The 23,283-nt window shown below is 55.1% G+C and overlaps 1 protein-coding gene across 2 annotated transcripts; it reads left to right on the top strand.

Annotated features, from left to right (window-relative positions):
* Positions 1-359: 359 nt before the first annotated feature.
* On the top strand, positions 360-21,940 carry CD5 (CD5 molecule). 2 transcript variants are annotated; one of them, XM_082627758.1, is made up of 11 exons: positions 360-462; positions 11,682-11,729; positions 13,451-13,762; positions 14,269-14,331; positions 14,579-14,911; positions 16,928-17,221; positions 17,880-18,005; positions 18,698-18,751; positions 19,901-20,020; positions 20,576-20,667; positions 21,475-21,940. In XM_082627758.1, the coding sequence occupies exons 1-10, from the start codon at positions 411-413 to the stop codon at positions 20,662-20,664; spliced, it is 1,491 nt and encodes a 496-aa protein (XP_082483884.1). In that variant the 5' UTR covers positions 360-410; the 3' UTR covers positions 20,665-20,667; positions 21,475-21,940. The 2 variants fall into 2 exon arrangements, with proteins under 2 accessions (XP_082483884.1, XP_082483885.1); XM_082627759.1 differs by having other exon boundaries at positions 378-462; positions 21,323-21,940.
* Positions 21,941-23,283: the final 1,343 nt, after the last annotated feature.

The raw sequence follows: 23,283 nt of genomic DNA, 5'->3' as shown, positions 1-23,283 counted from the left end.
TCACCCCAGCACAGCTCAGGGACCTCTCGGTGGGACGTGTTCCCCGTCTCTCCCAACCCCCTCCCCCAGGCCTCCCTCCCCTCGGCCCGGCTCAGGGCTCCCCCAGGCTGCAGCCCTGTCCCAGCATGGTGGGGTCAGGGCACTGCCCCAGGCCTAGGCACCCCGGGCAGGAAGCTGGCAGAGACCAGGACCGCCATTCGATCTGGGGCAGATGGTTTTACCCAGGAGGAAGTTGACAGTTTCAACTTCAAACACGATGACACAGGCCCCACACTGCCTGCTCCCCTGTTCCACCCCTGCATGAGGCTGCCCGCCCCTCCCCCTTCTCCCGGAGAGGCAGACACAGGGCCAGACACCCTCACCTACAGGGGCCGAGCTTGCTGAGGCTGAGGCAGGAGGAGGCCGCACCCATGGGGTCTCATCATCCGCCACTGGCTGCCCTGTACCTGCTAGGGCTGCTGGGTGAGTACCCCTTCTGGGGTGTCTGCTGGGGTACCTGGGCTCAGGGTACAGAGAAGAAGATGCCAGAGTCAGATCCCCTCCGTCTGACTCAGGCCCGCATGTCACCTCTCTGGAGCACCACAGAGGGTTGGGGCCACCAGGATCCCTGTCTTCTCCCTCAGCCCCAGCTCAGCTCTTGGCCCTGCTTGTCCCACCCCCAGGGCCCCACCTCTGCTTCTCTCTTGCACTGTTGGGGACCTTACTGTCCCCTTCGAGGTGGAATCCATGCCAAGATCAGACCCTCAGCCTAGAAATCAGGTTGTCCAGCCCTCGTTCAATGCCGGCTTCCCTCTGCTGCTACACGCCCTCACCTTATGAGTGTCCAGCCTTTACTTGGATGCCTCCAGGGACAGGAAACTCACCATCTCCTGGGCAGTTCTGAAGATGCTCTGGGCAGAGCGGGCCAGGGCAGGGTGGGGACCGGATCACAGTCGAGCAGAAGTCAAAGACATACACCTTAGTCCCTAGTCACTCTGGTTCATCCCAGAGGGGGTCTCAGCCAGGCCTGCCAGCCAGGTGTGGGTCTACTGTCACTCCAGACCCAGAGGAGGGGCTTCTGAACACCTCCCCGGGGGTCACTGTAGAATCGACTTGGGGCCTCCGGAGAAGCTGTCTGGGGATAAGGTCAGGGGTGGGTGAGTCTGGGGCCTACTGTTTGCTGGAGGGGAGAAAGGGCAGTCCTCCATCCCTGAGGCCTTGGGACGCTAGTTCAGGACCGGAGCCCTGCTGCTGGGGTGTCACCGACACTGGCCAGTGGGGAGGATCCTGAGCAAGCGGGGTGGGGGGTGGAGGGTTCTTCGTGACCTGAGCCCTGGGGTCCAAGCCTGGCCATGTATGACCTCAGATAGGTCCGAGCCTCTCGGGGCCTCCATCTCCTTATTTATAAAATGCCGGGGGCCGGTGAACTGGGTAAGATCTAACCACTTCTCAAGGGTTTGGAAGGTGTTGCAGGGTGAGAGAGGTGACTGACTTGGGACGGGAACAGGTGAGAACAGGCGGCAACTTGCGGCTTCGCAGTTTGGAGGGAAAGGACTTGGGGACATTGCCTGCCTAGTGGGGGGCCTCAGTCCCTCCTAGAAAATGGGTGTGTAGGTGTGAGTATGTGTGTGTGAGAGGGGTGTGTGTGTGTGTGTGTATACGTGTGTGTGTTTTCATGGGCAAAACATGGCCTCCAAGTGTAGACTTGCCTTCTCCCATGCATGTGGTGATGGCACATGTGCACACATGTTCTCATGGCTATTCTTCCATGGAGCTGCAGGAGGTACAAAGTGTCTTCTGTCCCCCGGGCAGAGGCTGACGGATGGACCCCGCTGCTTACGGGACCCTCCTGAGGAGCTGCTGTGGCCTCCTTGGCCCTGGAGATTCCAAGGACCAGGCCCCTAAGCTCCCCATCTACCCCTCACCTGTGGCCTCTGACCCCAGCAGGGCAGAAGTCTAGCCAAGCCCCCTGGGAGTGGGGGTGGAGTCCTTCTCTGCTGGCCTCCCCCTGAACCCCATCAGGGGTGAGGCTCCTGGTAGGACTAGACCTAATGGAGCCCAGAGTCAGGAAGTCTTGGAGGCGGTGCCTTCACCAGAGTATGGGAACCATCTGGAAGCCCAGGAGCACAGGATTCCCAATGTGTGTGTGTGTGTGTGTGTGTGTGTGTGTGTGTGTAACTGGTGGATAACAAACATTCCCATTGTTCAGCGGGTCACAGCTTAAGAAATACTTTTAAAGCCATTTTCTTCTGAAAGCTTCACAACAGCCTAGTAAGCAGGTGGGCCCATTGTCCCCATTTTACAGTGTGGAAAACTGAGATCCAGGAGAAGCAGCTAGTGAGCTGCAGAGCCCACCCCAGCCCAGTGCTGCTCCTGCTCTCATGGAGGCTCCTCTGTACCCCTAGCCAAGAGCAAAGACACACCAAATCCACTCCCACGAGTAGGAAAATGGTTTCCGGACACAACCACCACCAGCAGACAAGCAGCCACCAAGGCTGGGGACACCTAGGGCCAGGGCTGTGGCTGGAGGCAAACAGCACAGGCACACTTCAAGACATTCTTTCTAAGTAGAGATTCTTCACTGCCAGAGCTCTGGGAACACTGTGGCCTCTTGGCCGGCCATCAAGCTTGTGCCCATGGCTTGGGGACCTTTGGTACATGAAGATGCTCACAGCCTACTTCCCTCTGCAGCTGCCCTGAGCTCCAACCTGCCCAGGGCTCACCTGCTGAAAGTGGGGCATGGAGGCAGCCCTGATCACTGCCCAGATGCTCAGGCCCAGCCACCGGGACTCCAGAAGCTGGCCCTAAGGCTTGGGAAAGTTACGGACTTAGCAGTTTGAATTCTGGTCCCCCCTTGCCAGCTGGGTGACCATGGACCCGTCCTGTAAGCTTCTGTTTCCTCTTCTGCAAAACTGGAATAATAATAGGACCTGCCTCATAGCGATTTATAAGGATTAAGTGAATCAATGAATACAGAGCTTTAATAGGAATGTCGGTTTGTGTAAGTGCTCAGTAAGCATTAATAATAATAATAGGGCTTCCCTGGTGGCGCAGTGGTTGAGAGTCCACCTGCCGATGCAGGGGACACGGGTTCGTGCCCCGGTCCGGGAAGATCCCACATGCCGCGGAGCGGCTGGGTCCGTGAGCCATGGCCGCTGAGCCTGCGTGTTCGGAGCCTGTGCTCCGCAACGGGAGAGGCCACAACAGTGAGAGGCCCGAGTACCGCAAAACAAAATAATAATAATAATAATAAATTCATTTATTATATAAATTTATTTATTATATAAATTTATTATTGTTATTATCAGAGTCAGCAAGAAACAAGGTGAGTCAGGACCCGGTGGGGAGGACTCGAGCCTAGCCATCAGTCTTTCTCTCCCCCAATCCTCCTGCACAGGCTAGCTATTCATTCATTTATTCATCCACATACATTTATTGAGCATCTACTATGTGTCCAGCTCTGTGTAAAACTCTGGGGATACAGCCGTGATCCACACAGGAGTCCACCCTCATGGAGGGCACACCCGAAATATTTACAAATTTCTAAATATTGTGATCAGTGCAACGAAGGAAACAGCAATGGTGAGACTCATTAACCAAGTTCACGTTCAAAGGGGCTCCCAGTCTGAGGGGCTCCTCTCTGAGGAGGTGATGTCTCGTCTGAGACCCGAATGATGGAAGGAACCAGCCAGGCAGAGAAAAGTGGGAGGAGTGTCCCAGGCAGAGGGGACATCAAGGGTGAAGGCAGCGGGCAGGACAGGCCAAGGGGGGCTGGGCATCCACAGTAGAGGAGAGAAGAGGGGACGCCCAGTGTGAGCCCGCCATCCGGCCCGCGGCCCCAGCTGCAGAGCTGAGGTCCCTGCTGGCTCTGGGCGCAAAGAATCAGGCCCCCAGCAACCCCGAGCTCCCCACCCTCAGCAGGTAGCAGAGGGACCTGGGGGCTCAGGGGCTGGTACTGTCCCCTCTGGTCACTCTGACCAGCACCTACAGTTCAGAGGGGTTTCCCTGCAGTGACCAGGGGACCAGGGAGGGACTTCAACTCCACCCAACAAAACTGATTGAACACCTATTCTGTGTGCATGCATGTGGGTGCCTGTGGGTGCCCGATGAGCATGTGTGTGTGTGTGTACCTGCTATATGTGTGCCTGTGTTGCGTGCAGACATGTGTGAAGGTCTGTGGGGCTTTCGAGCAACGCAGATCTGGGTTCGATTTCTGCTTGGCCACTCACAAATGACAAGAACACCCCTCTGAGACTCAGCCTTCTCATCTATAAAATGGGGATAACCACTGTGCCCATCTCAAAGGATAATTGCTATCATGAAATCTGGCTCATTCATTCATTCAGATAGCAAGTATTTATTGAGCACCTGCTATGCGCCAGGTACTGTTCTAAGTGCTGGGGACACAGCAATGAACAATCAAAATTCCTGTCCAGGTGCGTCCAACATCGTAGTTGGGGTGTGATGGGGAGACAGACGGAGAGAAGATAAATCAATGATCATGTAGATGTTAGGAGGTCACGAAGTGATGTGAGGTTGGGGATTGGGAGCTCGGGGGCCATGCTGTCTCCCAGGAGGTTGCAGTGGGTCTCACGAGAAGATAATATTTGAGTAAATACATGTAGGAAATGAGTGATTGCACCATGCTATGTGGACCCAGGGAGACGGCTGCAGGCAGACGGGCCGTCACACACAGGCTGGTGGCGAGGCAGCTGTGGAGGCCGCCATGAGCACAGAGCGTTTTCTCCAGTGAACTCAAGGCACCCAGGGGCCAAGCAGAGGAGAAAGGGGGCAGAGTGCCCTGGAGAGAAACGGGAACTCTCCCCTCTCCAGATCCACAAGCCCTTATCTGGAGCCTCTGGCCAGATGCATTTGGGAACCCAGAATTTTCCAGACTGGGCAACATGCCATAATCAAACACATTCCCATTTCTGCAGTGAAACCGAATTCGCACACTGAAGGCACAAATGCCTTCCTGCCAAATGCATCAGAAAAGACTTTTGGTTTTGGACTTTGAATTGCAGATAGGGAATCGTGGCCCTGTATCAATTCCTCTATAGCTACTAGTGTCGCCACCCCTGCCCTCATCATTGTTATGTACTCCTGGGGGGGCTCGACCCACATGGCTCCCACAGGGACCCTGATGCTCCCTTCTCCCTGGGGCACAGCTGGGAGAGATGTGGTAGAAACAGGATAGGACATTGGTGGCAACTGGCAGAGGCAGCAAGGGTCCCCTGTACCGCCACAGGCTCCCCTCTGGAGTGAGCCCCTCCCTCTCCCCGGTCTCAGTTTCCCCCTTCTGTACCATGGGCGAGCGGGCTCTGGGGTCTCCCAGTGGTAGAGTCCCATGGAGCCCTGTCAAGTGATGGTGACGGAGTTTCTGCTCCGACCCTACCACCAGCGAGCTGTGTGACCTTGGGCAAGTCACTGAGCCTCTCTGAACCTCGGTTTCTTGATCTGAAAATAGGGGTGAGCTCGGTCCCTTCTTCACAGGGCTGTGCATGGAAAAGATGAGCCCCTGTGCGGGCTTTGGGATATGTGAAGCTCTGAACAGAAAGCAGGCCCTGTCCTTGTGACAGTGGAGTCACATACGGTGGCGTGAAACTCATGCAAATTCAATCAGACACACGAGGTCACCAGGGAGAGCGTGGAATTGCAATTCAGATACGAAGGCCACTCTGCCCACAAGCTGAGCGCTATTGCTCATCGGCGCAGACCCTGGGTGAGCGAGATTAGAGACCTGAATCTGTTGTTCCTTCTGCAGGCTCCAGCCCCCAGACTCCTCCAGGCATAAGCCCAGTGTGATTTTCTACAAGTTTTGCACATAAAAAGGCTCCTGATCAAAAACCAACCACTTCATCTGGTGCTCAACCCGAGAAACAGAATTTGGGCCCTTTGTGATCTTCGTTTCCCTGAAGCCCTGATACAGACTCAGGTTAACACAGCCCCACTGATGAGAGTCGTTTCAGAAAAGCGGAGTTCTTGGCCTTCCGAGTCAGCCTCTCAGCAGAGGATGAGGGAAGGAGAATCCAGAATGCCCCCAAAAGGCAGTTGACTTATTGTGTTTGCTGTAAATTGATGAGAATGTTATGGACTATGAAAGGGAATCGCAGTTAATGGAAAAAATGGAACATCAGATTCCAAACCGCACTCAACCAGTCTGTCGGTTTCCTTATCCGGAAAACAGAGTGATGACAGCCCCCTGATTGAGGCTGCCGGGAAGAAACAGGGTCTCCCGTGAGAAACGCCTGGCGTCTGCACGGGGTAAGAGGTCGCGGTCACTGTTATTATCATCAGTAAAGTCCCAGCTCCTCCCTGGGATCCCGGTGCCCCTGGACCCTCAGCAGGCCACGCTCTTGTCTCCATTTCTCAGTGTGTAGGGCTGCAAGCAAAGGTGCTCAGGGGTCCAGGCAGGCCCATGTGTGGGTCAGGGGTGGCATCAAGGGTACAAGCTCGGAAGCCAGCAGCCTGGGCCAAGTTCTGGCTCTGCTGTAAAGTGGGACTGATCATACAGGTCCACCAACGTTCATCTGCAATTCCAAAACCCCCCCAAATTTGCAAATTTCTGGCAAACGTTTACAGTGCAAATCCTGACCTGAATGAAGATGAGACTATTTATAATCTTGACACATCCCACTGAGTGTGAAAATTCATATGTTTCGCTGCAGAAGCCATCATGTGTTTGAAGCTGAGGCTCTCCAGATGCAGGGAGACAGTAAGGTGCCCCGAGGGTGCTGGCAAACCAGGACAGAACAGGCTGCCCTGGGGGCTCATGGCGATGCAGCCCCCCATGGCCAAAGCATATTGTTTTTCAAAAACATCTGGATCTTGGGATTTTTTTTGAAAAAAAGAAAAGTAAGGGACCTCCCTGGAGGTCCCGTGGTTCAGACTCTGTGCTTCTACAGCAGCGGGGCTCAGGTTTGATCCCTGGTTGGGGAACTAAGATCCCGCATGCGGCACGGTACGGCCAAAAAAAGAAAAAGAGAAACAAAACAGAAAGAAACCTTTCAAAACAGAAAAATAATGATAACACTGTGCTGAGCAAATAAAACTCATCTGTGGCCTGACGTGGCCCAGAATATTGCTGTACAGGGAGCCAAAGAGAGAACCATCCAGAATGTGGGGGGAGGCAAGAGGAGAGGGGAGGGGTGGGGTGAGCACGTAAATGTCTCAGAGCCTCTTTCAGGAATTCATTTACTCCTCACTGAGACCTCATCAGGGCAGGCAGAGTCAAAATGGTTAAATCTCGGCAGAGATGAGGAGAGGGGGGAGGGGAGAGTGAAAAAGCCTTCCTGTCTCTCTGGATTTTTGGCCCTGATCTTTCCCTGGCTTGGCCAGTCTAAGCCCTAAATAGTGGGACCTCCAAGGAAAGGTTGGCAGGGGAGGGAAGGGGCCTGGCCCCAGCAGCTCGGGGTGTGGTGTTGGATGAGAGACTGGGGAATGGCAGGATGCTTCTGTGCCTCCTGTCCCTCTTGGTATCGTGGGTCCCCAGGCTTCTGTTTGCAGGTTCTGCAGCAGCAAAGCCTTGGGCCTTGGGCTGCACGCAGGGGCTGGGCTAAGCTGTAGCCAGGGAAGGGGTCAGAGGGACCCCGAGCACAGTCAGCAGGGTTCAGGGGAAGGAGGATGTTGGTCTGATCCCTGTGAGAAGCAGCTGAAAGAATGAAAATAAGCTGTGGACAATCGAAATCTGAACGGATCCCCGGACAGACAGGAAGAAGCAGCACCCAGGAAGGCTCCCAGTCAGTCACACATCTCACCTGCCGACGCCTGCCTGCCTGCCGCCGAGCTACATCAGGAGCTGAAGATTATAGATCATGGAAGTTTGAACCGAAAGGAAGGTGAGGGAGGGTGGACTCTAACTTCCTGACTTTACAGACGAGGAGACCAAGCCCAGAGAGGTTGAGTGACTTGCCAAGATCATACAGCAAGTTCATGGAAAGTCTTCCCACAGTATGTTTCACTGACTGAAGGGAATCACAAGTTCACTCTCTTTCATCAGGTTTGCACGCCGGGAACAGGCAGGAATTGGTGAAACACAGAGCAGACCGTGGCAGCCTTCCCTCTGAAGGGAAGGGAGGCAGCTCGGCCCAGCGGTCAAAAGCACAGACTGTGTGCCAGATGGCCTGGCTTGGAGTCCTGGGCCCACTCTTCATCAGTTGCTTAGCAAGTTAGTTAATCTCTCTGTTCCCTCATCTATAAAATGGAGATCAAAATAATAGTGCCAACTTCACAGAGCTGTGGTGAGGTTTGAGAGAGTTAATGTATAAAAATGCCTAGGAGAGGGCTTCTCTGGTGGCGCAGTGGTTGAGAGTCGGCCTGCCGATGCAGGGGACACGGGTTCATGCCCCGGTCCGGGAAGATCCCACATGCCGCGGAGTGGCTGGGCCCGTGAGCCATGGCCGCTGAGCCTGCATGTCCGGAGCCTGTGCTCCGCAACGGGAGAGGCCACAACAGTGAGAGGCCCGCGTACCGAAAAAAACAAAAAAATGCCTGGGAGGACGTACAACTATATAAGTGTTGATGATAGTAGTGGTGGTGGTGATGGTGACGGTGACTGTGTTGATGATGGTGACGGTGACAGTGATGGTGATGGAGGGACAAGACAAGACATGCTGCTCACCTGAGGCCAGTCAGGCTCCCAGAGGGAGGCGAAGCCCTGGAATGTGTAGATGCCTTTTCTCCACAGAGCATTTTCTTTTTTAGAATTTTTCTTGGTTCTCAGGTTGTGCAGTCTTTCCTGAGAATGTTCTCTGGCTGTTCTGTGTGAGATCCGCAGGGATGGTCAGGCCCAGTCCCTGTCTCCAGGGGCTTTAGGGTCTGGGGACTCCAGCACCAAGGTCAGGGTCAAGGTCATGTTCATTTCTGCTCATTTGTTCATTTGTTCATTCCCTGAACTTGACACTTTGGAGGCCCAGCTGGATGGCAGAAAGCAGAGAGATGGGTTTGGAAGGCATACTCGTGGTTCAAATCCAGGCCCTGCCACTTGCTGGCGGCGTTACCCAGGACAGGGCACTTGCCTCTCCTGACAGCTATACTGTGAACTTATTCAACTCAAATTGTGGGGCCGTGTGGAAGATGAACGATATCCGTAAGGACCCCTCGCCCAGTGCTGAGTGTACAGTAGGTGTTCAATGATTGGTAGCTGCTGTTAACGGACGTTGACTGTGGTGACTTGGGGACTGCGAAGGTCCCAGGTGGGAAAGGGAGGTGGCGAGCCCTGTGATCTGGCTCTCCAAGCGTCCAGACAGGGACCCCTGCCCCTGGGAAAACTCCCCAGCAGGCCTGCAGGCCCGCCCACCCCTGCCCCGGGCCCAGCCAGCTCCACGACCAGCAACACCAGCTCTGAGCACTGAACGCCAGCCAGGAAGGCACTGGGCTGTCTTTTGCATAGATTATTTCATCTCATCCTCACAACATTGCTATGAAGCTGGTCCCTTTCTTGCTCCCATACTGCAGACCATGAAACTGAGGTTCACAGGGGCTAAGGAAGTGGCAGAGCTGGTACTCAGACCCAGAGAAAGGCATCAGTGCCAGAAAACCTATCCTGCAACATTCAGCACCAAAGAGTGGATCTTTGGGTCCCCTATCCCCATAAGTGCCCTCAGGGTTTAGCCAAAGAAATGAATCCCTAAACGTGTACAGCCCCATTCATGGTGGGAACTGGGATGGAGGGAGGTAGAGTGGAAGGTCAGGGGTGAGAGGTGAGAGGGCTGGACAAAGGGCCCCCTGTCTCCTCTCTCACCAAGCTAGCCGGGCATCTCCATCATGTCCTCCTGAGGCTGCCCAGCCCATTGCAATAGATCAGATGATTGACAGCTGGCCAACCCCCTCCCAACCCGGGCCAGAGCTCTGGCCTCTGCTCTGGACCCGACATGCCCTCTGTGTGAGAAATACCTTCCCCTTCCAAGGCCCAGGACTCCCGGTGCAACCTTGGCGGGCTCTCTTGCCAAGATGGAAAAAACTTACCATAGGCCACAACTTAATTACAAGGAGTCTTGGTTGGAGGGAGAGGGCAGGCTGGTGGGGCATGACTCCCCTTAAAATTCTACCACCAGCTTCAGAACACTCAGGCAAAAACGGGACTTTTTACACCCAGCAACAATTTCTCAAAAGAAACTTAAACACAGCCCTTTACTATATAAAGTACTCACCCTGACCGATGCTGTCCCCAGCTCCCAACTGAGAAGCAAGCCTGGGGCAGATGGAAACCAAACACTTGCTCCACAACTGATAAAGCCGGGCAGCGAACATGGAGGGTGGGCTCGGAGGCCATACAGGCGTGCCACCCGACCCGTCCCCACCCAGATCAAACCTCTGCCCCAGGCACACGTGAGCCGGCCATGGACAATGAGCCACTTTGACACCCCTCCACCCCTGCTCCACAGTCAGACGAGGCTGGGAGGAGGCGGGACTGCCCAACGGCCCACATTCCTATTGAAGGGGCCCAGGCAGGAGCCAGGAGAGAGGGGAGGCCAGTTCCCCCCAGACCCGCGTCCACTGGGCTGCTTCACCAACTGACCGCGTGATCTTGGGCAAGCCCCTCTGCCTCTCTGAGCTCTGATTTCCTCCTCTAGAACTGGGAGCTGTTAAAGAGAAATTGCTATCATTCTTATCCTGCCTTGGGAATTCTAGAAAGTAACAAATGTTCTGGGTTCCTATTCTGGCTCATTTCTCAGCTCTCTAGAACTATGACGTTCAGACTTTTTTTGATTGAAAGCAACACTCAGTATGGTTTTTTGTTTGTTTGTTTGTTTGCCGTACACGGGCCTCTCACTGTTGTGGCCTCTCCCGTTGCGGAGCACAGGCTCCGGACGCGCAGGCCCAGCGGCCATGGCTCACAGACGCAGCCGCTCCGTGGCACGTGGGATCCTCCCGGACCGGGGCACGAACCCGTGTCCCCTGCATCGGCAGGCGGACTCTCAACCACTGCGCCACCAGGGAAGCCCAGGATGTTTTTATGTTGCCACCCAACACACACAAAGTGAGCCTTATCCTCACAAAACACGATGCATTCTGACATTTCTATTCTAGTCCATTTCAGTTTTTTAAAAATTGATGGTTGTGTTACTACATGATTTTTTAAAAATTGATGGTTGCAATGCTGCATATTACTACAGAAAGAGAGCATGAGGAAATTTTGGGGGGTGATGGGACTGTTGTATGCCTTGATGGTTACAGTGATTATGCAGATCTGTGTATGTGTTCATATTCATAGAATTGTGCACTAAAAGAAAATGGAATTTACTGCATGTTCATTTAAAAAGTAAAGTTTTGGGGCTTCCCTGGTGGCGCAGTGGTTGAGAGTCCGCCTGCCAATGCAGGGGACACGGGTTCATGCCCCGGTCCGGGAGGATCCCACGTGCCGCGGAGCAGCTGGGCCCGTGAGCCATGGCCGCTGAGCCTGCACGTCTGGAGCCTGTGCTCCGCAACGGGAGAGGCCACAACAGTGAGAGGCCCGCGTACCGCAAAAATAAAAAAATAAATAAAAAGTTTTAAAACAAGAAGGAAAATTGATGGTTGCAAACCCACTAAACTGGTTTCACGACCCACCTAAGGGTTGCCATCTGTAGTATGAAAATCCCTGCGCCTGAAGCCCACGACAGTGGCTGGAGGCAAAAATGCCATTGATCAGGCTGTGAGTAGAGGTGAGGCGAAGCAGGAGAGAGACTTCCCTTCCTGACCCTCTTCTCTCCTTTCTGCAGTCACTTCCTGCCTCAGAGGCCTCAGAGGGCTCAACTTAGAGGACCAAGGTAAGGAAGAGCCACGTGGAGAGGGGGACGTGGAATGATTCCACCAGGCTGTAGGGGGACCTGCTATCCCTCCATCGGAGCGAATCCCACTTTACAGAGAGAGAGAGAGAGTGCAGCCCACACCCCCTACACACGCACACATGCGTGCACGCACACTTCAGAGGCCCATTTGCAGACAGATGCCCTAGATGGCTGTAAAGCACCCCACAAATGCTGGGTGTCATGCTAATTATTATTATGACCCACTCACCAGGCACAGAAAAGATACTGGCCATAAATGCACCTTGCAAAGTCCTTTTCCTGCCCAGCCCTGCCAGATGCTCCCTGGCCAGAGACATTTGCAGCTGGGGATGCAGAGAGAGGCTGCACCAGATTGTAAAGTGTGCGAAATGTCCTGCCTCAGAGGTTGGACTTTAACCCTAGAGGCTAGTGTTTCCCAAATAGGGTTCCACAGAACTCGTTGGACGAAGGGTAGGCAACACTACATCACCCACTGCAGACTCCTGACAGGGGACACTGGCCTAATAAAGCCTCTGAGAAGTCCTGCAATGAACTCTGTTAAGCATTTTCAGATTCAGCAGTTCCCAGACTCACTTCACCACAGACCTCTCTTTTTCACATTTCCTGAGATAACATCATGCTGAATGTATTTGGTGACAAATGTGCCGAGAGAATCTCGTGAAGCTACCAGGCAACCAGAAGGGGCCACAGAGGGCTTGGTAGGCCCTGGGCCGGGACCTGGAAGCCTGCAATGGCATCCTAGCTCCAAACTGTAGCACGATCGTTCCTGCTGTACAATCCCACTTATATAGCATTTGAGAAGAGGCAGAACTCATCTTTAGTGACAGAAAGCAGATCAGTGGTTGCCTGAGGCTGGATTCAGGGAAATCGACTGTGAAGAGGCATGAGGGAACTTCCAGGTGATGGGCATGTTTTCTGTCTAGAGCATGGCGGGGTGTGTATACATTTGTCAAATTCCATTGAACAAGTGCCCTTAAAACGAGTGCATGTCCCTGTATGTAAACTGTACCTCGATAAAATTGATCTTAAAAGGTAAAGACAAGGGGGAAAGGGGGAGGGAGAGGGATGCACTGGGAGTTTAGGGTTGGTAGATGCAAACTGTTACATTTAGAATGAATAAAGAAAAAGGTCCTACTGTATAGCACAGGGAACTCTATCCAATCTCCTGGGATAAACCATCATGGAAAAGAATATTAAATAAAGAATGTCTGTATGTGTATAACTGAGTCACTTTGCTGTACAGCTAAGATTGGCACAGCATGGTAAGTCAACTAGACCTCAATTTTAAAAATGAACAGAAAAAAATAGAATAAAAGTTAGAGAGAGAGAAAAAAATCAGGCTCCGGGCCCTATCTGGGGTCTATTGAAACAGAATTTCCAGGAAGGGGCGATTCTGTAGGACGGTGGGTGCTGAGAGCTGCTCGGAACTGCTCCGAGTTCCCTGGGCTCTGAGGTCTCAAGCCCCATCCTCCTGGCCTGGTTTCAAGGGGCCGCCTGGATCAGGTGCAGCATCAACCTGAGTTTCTGGAAAGTCTCTGCAAGGTCCCAGAGGACGACACTCACGGGAGGAGCAAAGCAGGCAGCCCGTGGGCAGCGGGAGCCTTGCTAGGGGTGGGGTCCAGATGGGGAAGGTGCAGGGAGGGGCCCCCATGGAGGACCCTTTCCAGCCCAACTGCCCCCCCCACCTCTTTGACCCCTAGGCTTCACAGTGAGACTAAGTGGCTCCGGCTCACGGTGCCAGGGCCATCTGGAGGTCAACTACAAGGACGAGTGGTACACGGTGCATAGCAAGAGCTGGGGCCTAAGCCCGTTCCACCGGGAGGACCCCGGTCAGGCCTGGAAGCTCTGCCAGGAGCTGCGATGCAGGGAGCCCTTGCTTCTCTCCCACTTCCGTCACTTCAAAGGGAAGCGACCCCAGAGCCAGATCACCTGCCGCGGACAACTGGGGTCCTTCTCCAACTGCAGCTACAGCAAGGCGAACCAGGGGGACCCTCTGGCCCTCATCTGCTTAGGTGGGTAACTAGCTGGCCCTCATCTGCTTAGGTGGGTAACTAGCTGGCCCCGTGGGTTCCCTGGGCCTGGGCACCAGCCCCAAGGAGGCTGCCTACGCCTGTGATCTGGGGCCTGAGCAGGCGGGTGGAAGGGGTCCCCGATTTACAACTACCCTCTCAGAAACATACACTGGTGGGGAACTGGAGGAGGAGGACTGAGGGCGTGCTGGCACCTGTCTGGGGATGGAAAAGGTCGAGGAGCTGGTTCTGCCAACGGTTAACTTCATTGTCTCCTCTTAACCTCTGTTTTCCCAACTGTAAAATGGGCGGGCACTGCCTGCCTCGCAGGAGGCTTAGACACAACGCGTGGGTCAAGTGGGCTTAATGGGGCCCGTGGTACTTACATCATGAGTTCCAGGTCTTTCTCAACATGGCCGGTTGTTGACCCCCTCTCCCCACACCCCCTACTCTTGCCTCCTCCCTCCCAGGGTCCCGGCCCCCTCCCTAACCAGAGCATCTCTTTTCAGAGCCACTGAGGACAACACCTCTTCCCACGAGCCCCCCGCCCATAACCACTCCGGAGCCCACAGGTAAAAGGATTCTGAGGGCCCTGGGGGTAGGGTGTCGGATTTAGCAAATAAAAACACAGGATGTTCAGTTACATTTAAATTTCAGATAAGCATGAAAAGTTGTAGCGCATGTTCCATGCAATATTTGGGACCTCACCACCTCCCAGGGCCGTCGGCCAGTCGTTCACCCGTCTGTGTGTTAGAACCACAGAGCAAGAAAGGCCCTGCTGCTGGTCATCAGCACTCAGGTGCCTCCCCACCTCCCCAGCTCCTCCCAGGCTGCAGCTGGTGGAGCGACCCGGGGGCCTGCGGTGTGCAGGCCTGGTGGAGTTCTACAGGGGCAGCCTGGGTGGCACCGTCGGCATCGAGACCCAGGACGGGATCCAGGACCTGGGGGACCTCATCTGTGCAGCCCTCCAGTGTGGCTCTTTCCTGAAGCCTCTGCCAGAGACCGAGGCAGCCAGGACACTAGAGCCAGGAGAGAGCGGCCCCTTGCCGATCCGGTGGAAGATCCAGAACAGAAGATGTGCCTCCCCAGAGCAGTGCTTCAGAAAAGTTCAGCCCCAGGCGGAAGGCCAAGCTCTCGGCCTCATCTGTTCTGGTGAGTGGGACCGGGCCAAGACTCACGGGCGCCTCCATGTGGTCAGTCACCATACATTCCTGAAAGCCCTACATGCAGCACAGGGCACTAACGCTACGGAGAACACAAGGGACATGGAGGGCTGATCATTGGCCTCTAAGAGGTAGGGCGGCCATGGGGTGGGGAGGCCACAGTCACACCCAACGCCCCGGGCATCTCTGCAAAGTAACGCAGAACAAGTCCAAATGTACCGCTGGCTCGGCTGCCACGCGGGGAAGTGGCAGGAGGAGGCACGGTCTGCTGGTGAGTTTGGTGGACTGTGGCTTGTATCAAGGGTCCAAGCAGGATGGAGCGCTTGGAGGGGACCAGCCTTGCAGGAGGGGAGTTTATAAATCCCAGGGACAGATGATGTTGGAGCGACGGTGAGACATAGGAGGTCCCTGAGGCACAGCAGGTAGAGAAAGGCCAGAGCAGGGCCCCAGAGGGCTTCCTGGGGAGGCTCCCGAGTCACAGGCCACCGACCAGAATAGACTGGCGATGCCGGCGTGGTTGAGGGCAGGAGCCCAGAGGCTGGTCTGGGGGATCCCAAAATGAGGACCAATGGGGAAACTGAGGGGAAAGGGACCACAGGTCAAAATAAGGATAATCACAGCATGTGTCGGGACGCAGTGGGCTCCTATCTTCAAATGGTCTAGCAAAGTCCAGACTCTAAGAAGTCATACTTCCTGAGTGCTTACATCACGCTGGGGACTATTCAGGGCATTCCTTCATTTTCACAACAAGCTTAGAAGGTGGGTGCTATTATTATCCCCACTTTACAGATGAGGAAGCTGAGGCTCAGAGGGGTTAAATTTCTTACTCAGTATCATAGAGCACTAGCTGGGGTTTCCCCTCAAGCAGCATCACTCCAGAGCCTGTTGTGTAAGCCTTGGCTACTCCAGGTGTGGTCCTGGACCAGCAGCATTGGCTTCATCTGGCTGGTTAGAAATACAGACTCCCAGGCCCCACCCTCCACCTATTAATCAGGATCTGCCTTTCTGCAAAGTCTCAGGGATTCATGTGCACACATCTGGGAAGCATTTGCTCTGGACCACTAGGCTATCCTGCAGGCAGGGATGCCCCCAAACCACTGGGCACATGGTGTGAATTAGTAAGATACTGCCCCCTCCAGGCAGAAGCAGCCCCCAAGGATCTCTTGGCCTGATGGAAAAACCTGGCTGGCTCTCAGGCCCACCCACCCCTCTGCTAGGAGCCCTCCTGTAGGCTACAACTTGCAATACCATACCCAGAAGTCTTGCCTTTGGATTTTTTTTTTCTAAATAGAAGATTTATTAGAGCTTTGAAGATGGATGTTGCTATAGAAACTGGCCAAAGCTGCTGAGATCACAACTCGCTCTAACTCGAGCATGTGTGGGCCTCCAGGCCCAACCCTGATAGGCAAAAATGAAACGGTTTCTGTTGGACCAGGCCCTGTTATGAAAGCTGGTCCCTCCAGGCTTGAGGCCTGGGCAGCAGGATTCTTGGATTCAGTCCCACCTGAGAATCTCCAGGACTCAGAGCAGGAGGTATTTCCCATCCCTGGGCCTCAGTTTCCCCTCGCTGAAAAGCCCTCCCAGCTCGCAAGGAGCAGCAAGAGAATGAGAGGACTTTTCAAAGAGGGAAGCAGACCCAGGTGGAGCCTATTTCCCCACTCCTCTTCTCTTACTGCCACCTGGGTGGGGGACGACTCCCTGCTGGTGGCTGCTGACGGGCACTGCCACCCTGCCAGCCTCTTCACCGAACGTGCCCAAGCTGTTGCAGCAGCCCAGAGGCGCCAGGGACAGGGCTTGATGGGGAAAATGCCAGAGAGGATGCCAGAAGAAGGGAAAGACAGAAAGGAAGGCAGTCCCACGTGGTACCCAGACCCCTAAGAGCCGGGCCCTGCCAGGGCCCCCACTTTGCCAGTGTCACAGGGTCCCAGTGGCCAGGCATAAAGGCTCGGGGCTCAGGGAGCTCCCGCCGAGCCCGCCACCTCACCTCCCATTGCTCTCCCCGCAGATTTCCAGCCCAAGGTGCAGAGTCGCCTGGTGGGGGGCAGCAGCACATGTGAAGGCTCCGTGGAGGTGCGCCAGGGCAAGCAGTGGGACGCCCTGTGCGACAGCTCCTCAGCCAAGGGCATGGCGAGGTGGGAGGAAGTGTGCCAGGAGCAGCAGTGCGGCAACGTCAGCTCCTACCAGCTGCTGGACGCCGGCGAGAAGACCTCCAGGGGGTTCTTCTGTCCCCCAGGGAAGCTGTCCCAGTGCCACCAGCTTCTGCAGAAAAAATCCCACTGCAAGAGAGTGTTTGTCACCTGTGAGTTGGGCCCAGCCCATGGTGTGGTGGGTGGAGGGCAGTTCTGGATTTTCCTTCTAAGACTCAGTCAATGAGCACATTTCTGAAGAACAGGCCCCAGGAACTAAAGAGAGAGCCCTAGGAAAGGATGGAGGGATGACAAATGAGGGGAGAGGGGCCAAGAGTGCTCAGACAGCAGTGAGCACGAACCATCAGTAGGAGACTGGCCGTCATTGTCAGGCAGCTAATGAATGACAGAGCTCTCATTCCGTCTTCTGCTCTTCCAGATGGAAAGTAGAAAAGCAAGGGAGAGGGGTACATATTTGCTACATTCATGGTAATTGACTAACAGAAAAGAGAGCAATGAATGGATGGATGGCGATTTGTATATGATGGCAAGGTGATCACTCATAAGTAACTGGAAAATGGTGGAAACTTAAAGTGTTGATCACAGGAGGGGCAAATGGTAGCCGGATGATCAACTGTTAGATAGTAAATGGTGGATAAATGAACGGGTAGCAGAGAATTTCAGAGACTGGTAGAGAGACAGCAGATAGCAAACTGCCTTCTGCACATGCTGGTGAATTACTGGGGGAAGCCAGCCAGCCAGGAGCTTCCCCCTGAACGGACAGTCTTGATGCCTCCCAGGCTGGGGCTGACCTACCTCTGCCTCCTGCAGGCCAGAACTCAAGCCCCGCGGGCCCGGGTGCGGGTACAGTGACGAGCATCATCCTGGCCCTCGTGCTTCTGGCGGTGGTGCTGCTGCGGTGTGGCCCCCTCGCCTACAAGAAGCTGGTGAAGAAATGTAGGTGTAGGTGCCCCGAACCTCCTCCCTTTCAAGCCCCTGCGTGGGGAGACTGGACGGGTTGCCCACAAGCCCCATAGAGGAGGGTTCCCACCTCCAGAAAGCCGGCTGGGAGCACCTCTGCTTCACCACCCAGCCCTGCCCCTCTCCTTCTCACCAGCCTTTCCCCGCACCGAGTAACAAACAGAAAGTCAGGAAAATCACTGATTCGCCCACATCCAGGGGCCCAGCTGGGACCCACTGGTATGGGCATTCTTTAGACTGTGGTGGGTCCAGAGGGTCTGATCCCAGAAGACACGTGTCCCAGGCCGGCTCCACCACGTGGCAGCTAATCGAACCACTTCCTCCCTGAGCTCTGGTTTCCTCATACAACAAATGGGCGACCGCAGACCTTGTGAAGGTAGTGGGTATCATCCTGGCCTTGCAGAACTCAGGAGGAAATCATTCAGAGACAAGGGTGTGAGATTAGAGAGGCTGCCCACTGCCAGAGGCGGGCAGCGATGGCTGGGTCCCTGGTGCCCTCCCAGGTCTCAATTCTGGTTCTAAGCACCCCGCGGTGGTTTCTCCTGGAGAACCGGCCCCTCAGCATGCGCCTGCCACCTCCTCCCTCCTTCCCTGGCTCCCGGCCCCCTTGCCCACGCCTGTCTCAACCCACCTCCCCCCGCAACGTGCCTTTCCTGTCTGTCACCCAGTCCGCCAGAAGAAGCAGCGCCAGTGGATTGGCCCGACGGGAATGAACCAGAACAGTAAGTAGCCCCGGAGGCAGGATCCTCCCTCGGCCCAGGCCAGTAGCCACAGGACTCGGGAAGGAGGCCATGGAGCAGGGTCACGGGTCACTGCCGACCATGGACAGAGCCAGTGGCTGCTTGAGACCTCTGAGCTCCACTGTGCTCGTCTAAGGTGTGACTGTGGCCACAGGTGTTAACGGGTGGTACTCAGAGAAGAGGGCCCCGTGACCAAAGAGACTCTGAAATCAGTGAGTTAAGCAAAGCTAGACACGGTTCTTTACTTCAGGACGTGTCAGAACCTTCATGGGCATTTTTGCGTGGTTCATCTCCAAGGCGGACATATGTTAAGAAGGGTTGTCCAAGCTAGATTTAGCATGGAACGTCTTTACCGTGGAACAACTTTACAAGGCCAGTTTTAAGACATTTGGATGCAGCCGGCCCTGTCCCCACCCCTGGTCTCCAACCTCTCTCCTTTGGCCACAGCCAGAGCCCCCTTTTTGTTGTTGTTGTTGTACGTGGGCCTCTCACTGTTGTGGCCTCTCCCGTTGCGGAGCACAGGCTCCGGACACGCAGGCTCAGCGGCCATGGCTCACGGGCGCAGCCGCTCCGTGGCATGTGGGATCCTCCTGGACCGGGGCACGAACCCGCGTCCCCTGCATCGGCAGGCAGGCTCTCAACTACTGCGCCACCAGGGAAGCCCCAGAGCCCCCTTTGTGGGTAGAACCACAGCCCTCCTCCTGCCTCTACTCCGCCTTCTCCCCCACTTTATGTGTCAAGGGCCAATTCCTTCAAGAAGGCTCTGTGTTGTCAAGTCTTTCTTACAATATAAAGACCCTCCGTTCCGAGAGGGCAGGAACCACATCTGCCCTATCACTCATGTTCCAATTCCCTGCTTGATAAATGTTTGATAACTGACTGACTGTCTGATGGATGGCCTGCCCGCCAGTCAGCTTGCCAGCCGACCCAAAGCTGCTCTAAAAGCCTGAGCCCTGCTAGAATGAGCCTCCCCGGGAAGAAAGGGAAAAAGGGACGCACTGAAGGAGCTCAGGGGGCCCTTGGCCCCCACCCACACGTGACACAGTGGGAACAGGAAATTTGAGTCGGGCCCCTGTTGGGGAGGAGGACAGGGCATCACGTCTAATGATACCACCTCCCACATCTGCTCAGTGTCTTTCCACCGCAACCACACGGTGACTGTCCGGTCCCAGGCTGAGAATCCCACGGCCTCCCACCTGGAGAACGAATACAGTCAGCCTCCCAGGAACTCCCAAATCTCAGCTTTTCCAGGTAAGCACCAGCTGGCGCTCCTAGGAACGAAGGCAGGGCCGAGCAGAGGGTCACATGACCGCCTGGAGAAAGAAGGGAGGCCGAGCGGGGTGGCGGGGCGTGGGGGGGGGTGCAGAAGGATCAAACGGCCCCTTTAACAGCCGGCCACGGCAGGGTATGGAAGGGATACAGCTTTAACGGGCCACTCAGCCAGAGAGAAGAATGTGCCGGGATGTCATTAACCCCAGCACCGCTGTGACCTAAAGGACCTGTTTCTCAATAAATGAGGCCCCTCGGATCCCTTGGAGGCAGAACAGAGCATCCATCAGTGGCCCACAGAGCCCAGTATCGAATGCTCCCTGACTGGCGCTGACAATTAAGCCCCAGGGAGCCTGGCATTATGCGTCATTAGAGGACACTAGCTGATTTGATCACAACAGCTTCAGGGCTGTTGAGCCACCGGCTCAGAAAGCCTCTGTGATCTTCCAGCCCCCGCAGGGCTCTTGGCTCTGAGGGGCTCTCCCTGTGTCGCCTGGAGGGCTAACCCTGCTCAAATGGCCTCCTTTCTTTCCACAGCTCTGGAAGGGGCCCTGCATCGTGTCTCCGCCCAGCCCGATAACTCCTCTGACAGTGACTATGATCTGCACGGGGCTCAGAGGCTGTAAAAGGTGAGCCTGGACCCCGGCAGAGCCCTGGGGATAAGCACCAGCCACCTGGTTCCTCACCTCTGCTCACCCTGCCCGTTCATGACCTGGGTGGGGGGCTGGGGGACGATTACCTAGACTCTTGTAAAGGAAAAGATTAAGCATCAGCAATTTAGGTGACAGGAGCCGATCTGGCCATTTGAGCAGAGGGGTCATGGACCTTAAACTCCATCTCTGAAGACTACATAAAAGAGCCCCCTGGGCTTCCCTGGTGGTGCAGTGGTTGAGAGTCTGCCTGCCGATGCAGGGGACACAGGTTCGTGCCCCGGTCCGGGAAGATCCCACATGCCACGGAGCGGCTGGGCCCGTGAGCCATGGTCGCTGAGCCTGCGCGTCCGGAGCCTGTGCTCCGCAACAGGAGAGGCCACCACAGTGAGAGGCCCGCGTACCGCAAAAAAAAAAAAAAAAGCTAAGGGCGGGGGAAATTTAAGAGGTACAAACGACTATGTATAAAAGAAATAAGCTAGGAGGATGTATTGTACACCACAGGGAATATAGCCAGTATTTTATAATAACTATAAATGGAGTATAATTTATAAACATTTTGAATCACTATGTTGTACACCTGAAACTAACATAATATTGTAAATCAACTATACCTCGATTTTTTTTAAAAAAGCACCCCTGAGAGTATCCTGATGGACGTACACCAGCAGGAAGGAGAAGCCGCTATCTCTGACATTGGGCTGGGGGCTTTGGGCCCCCACCTCCCTGAACCATCTCCAGAGTATGAGGCTTCCTCCGCCGACACACTTCCTTCTCACCACACAGCACCAGGACCCAGGAACAAACAGCAAGAGCCAGACCTTTTGTCCTGAGAATACTCTGCAGTCACTGCTTGGAAAACAATGTCCAGGTCCTTGCCCGGCAGGACCATGGACGTGACTTTCCAACATATCCTACTTCCCTGCAGAGGCAGGCCAGCTCGGACATCTCTCCACATCTTCACCAGCCCAGGCGAAGACCCCAACGCAGCTCAGCTGGCCCCCCTCCAGGTGTGGAACCTGCGAAAGGGCAGAGCCCCGAAGCAAGCATCCCTCCCAAGCAGAGACACACGGGGTCCAGGCCCGGGCAGCTCCCTCCCCCGTCTGTGGGACTCAGCTCTCTTCTCCAACTCTGCCTCATGAGGACCCACAAGGATGCTCACACCTTGGGGGTGGTGGGAGGCAAGGGCTGATTTCTCTCATGCATTTTTAATATGTTCTTTGTAAATAATGATTTTTCTGCTTCCTGAGAACTAGAGTGCCCGGCCTCCTCAATCCAGGGTCCACCCCTGTGGATCCCTCTGGGGGTGCCATTGGGAAGGGGCACCTACCAGGGGGCGAGGGCTCTGCAGCCTCATGGTCAGAGGGTGCAACACTGACACAGGACCGCCTAGCACAGCACAGCAACCACCAGCCAGCACGTGTGGCTGCCTGACCCAGAGCCTCGTCACCAGCCCTCGATCTGTGCCCCCTCCCCTTGCAGCCCCTCACTTGACCGAGAGCAGGGACCACTGGCTGTCAAGCCCAAAGGGCACCAGTGCCACCTCAGGGCCCTGCACAAAGTGGGTACCTAGTAAATCCTAGCCGATCTGGGATTTGCGTTCGCACAGCTGTTAAAAGTCCAAAGCTCAGGTCATTTCAGCCAATCAGTTAACCTTCTAACCTGAGAGTAAGAGACCAGGACCTAACATTCCTGTGGGTTAAGTAATTCCCTTAACTGAAATAGTCCCCTCGACTCCCCAGCAAGCCTAGACACATACCTAATCCTGCAGTGCCTGGGTTTCCTTAGACGAGCCAGAGGAGGACATCTGACTCGGAACTTAAGGGTCTAGTGAAGGGAGAGGACTGGCCGGGCCTCACTGGCCCTGAGAAGATATCTTGGGGCTGGGGCCTTTCTCCACTCGATTTGGCCCCATATCCACCAGGAGATATCAATGGTCCAAGCCACAGAAGCAACTCTGGAAGAGCAAAAGGAAGTTCCTAGAAGGATATGGTGGGGATGAGGGGGGTGCTCACAGAATCGCAGAGCTGGAGTGGCACAAGCATGCCAGAAGAGCCTGGCCAGCACTCTGCCCCCACGGACACCCTCCAACCGACCTCTCACCCACCCCCTGCTCAGAGCTCTGTCCCGAGAGAGCCCAGGCTGTGGCTCCGCCCCTGACCATGCAGGGAATCCGGAAACAGGGACACTTAGTCACCTGGGTACCAGGAGTCACCTGGCAGAGATTCCTATACTGAAGGGGCTCCTCAAAAGGGAACTGGGAGGCTGCTCTCAGGGAGGGGCAAAGGCCCGAGGCACCAAATGTCTCTCACCAGCCCCTTTCCGGATAAAAGCTCTTTAATCTCTAGTCTGGCCACGTTCAGAGGCCTCACAGCCACCATGGCCTACTTAAAAACACACCACCCCAAAAAAGAGCTGCGTTGAGCAGAAAGTCTCTCTACACAACTGTTTTGCAAGTGGTGGTGGGCTTGGGTGATGCATTTCCAAAAAGATGTTTGGTTAAGCAACTGAATAGGAGCTACCTCAGCCTCGGAGGCACCTTTGTCAAGTGCCAGCCTCGGTGGGCAGACACAGCCCACAGGCCGCTGGTCGGCA

The sequence above is a fragment of the Mesoplodon mirus genome (assembly GCF_964341445.2).
Source record: "Mesoplodon mirus genome assembly, chromosome: 7".
Classification (NCBI taxonomy): Eukaryota; Metazoa; Chordata; class Mammalia; order Artiodactyla; family Ziphiidae; genus Mesoplodon; species Mesoplodon mirus.
This window is presented reverse-complemented; position numbering and strand designations above follow the sequence as displayed.

Bases quoted from the DNA above. Each gene is read 5' to 3' on its own strand.
- CD5 (XM_082627758.1), top strand. From the start codon at position 411: ATGGGGTCTCATCATCCGCCACTGGCTGCCCTGTACCTGCTAGGGCTG. The intron at 14,912-16,927 runs GTGAGTGGGACC...CTCTCCCCGCAG, and splicing joins TCTCGGCCTCATCTGTTCTG to ATTTCCAGCCCAAGGTGCAG. The intron at 20,021-20,575 runs GTAAGCACCAGC...TTCTTTCCACAG, and splicing joins CCAAATCTCAGCTTTTCCAG to CTCTGGAAGGGGCCCTGCAT.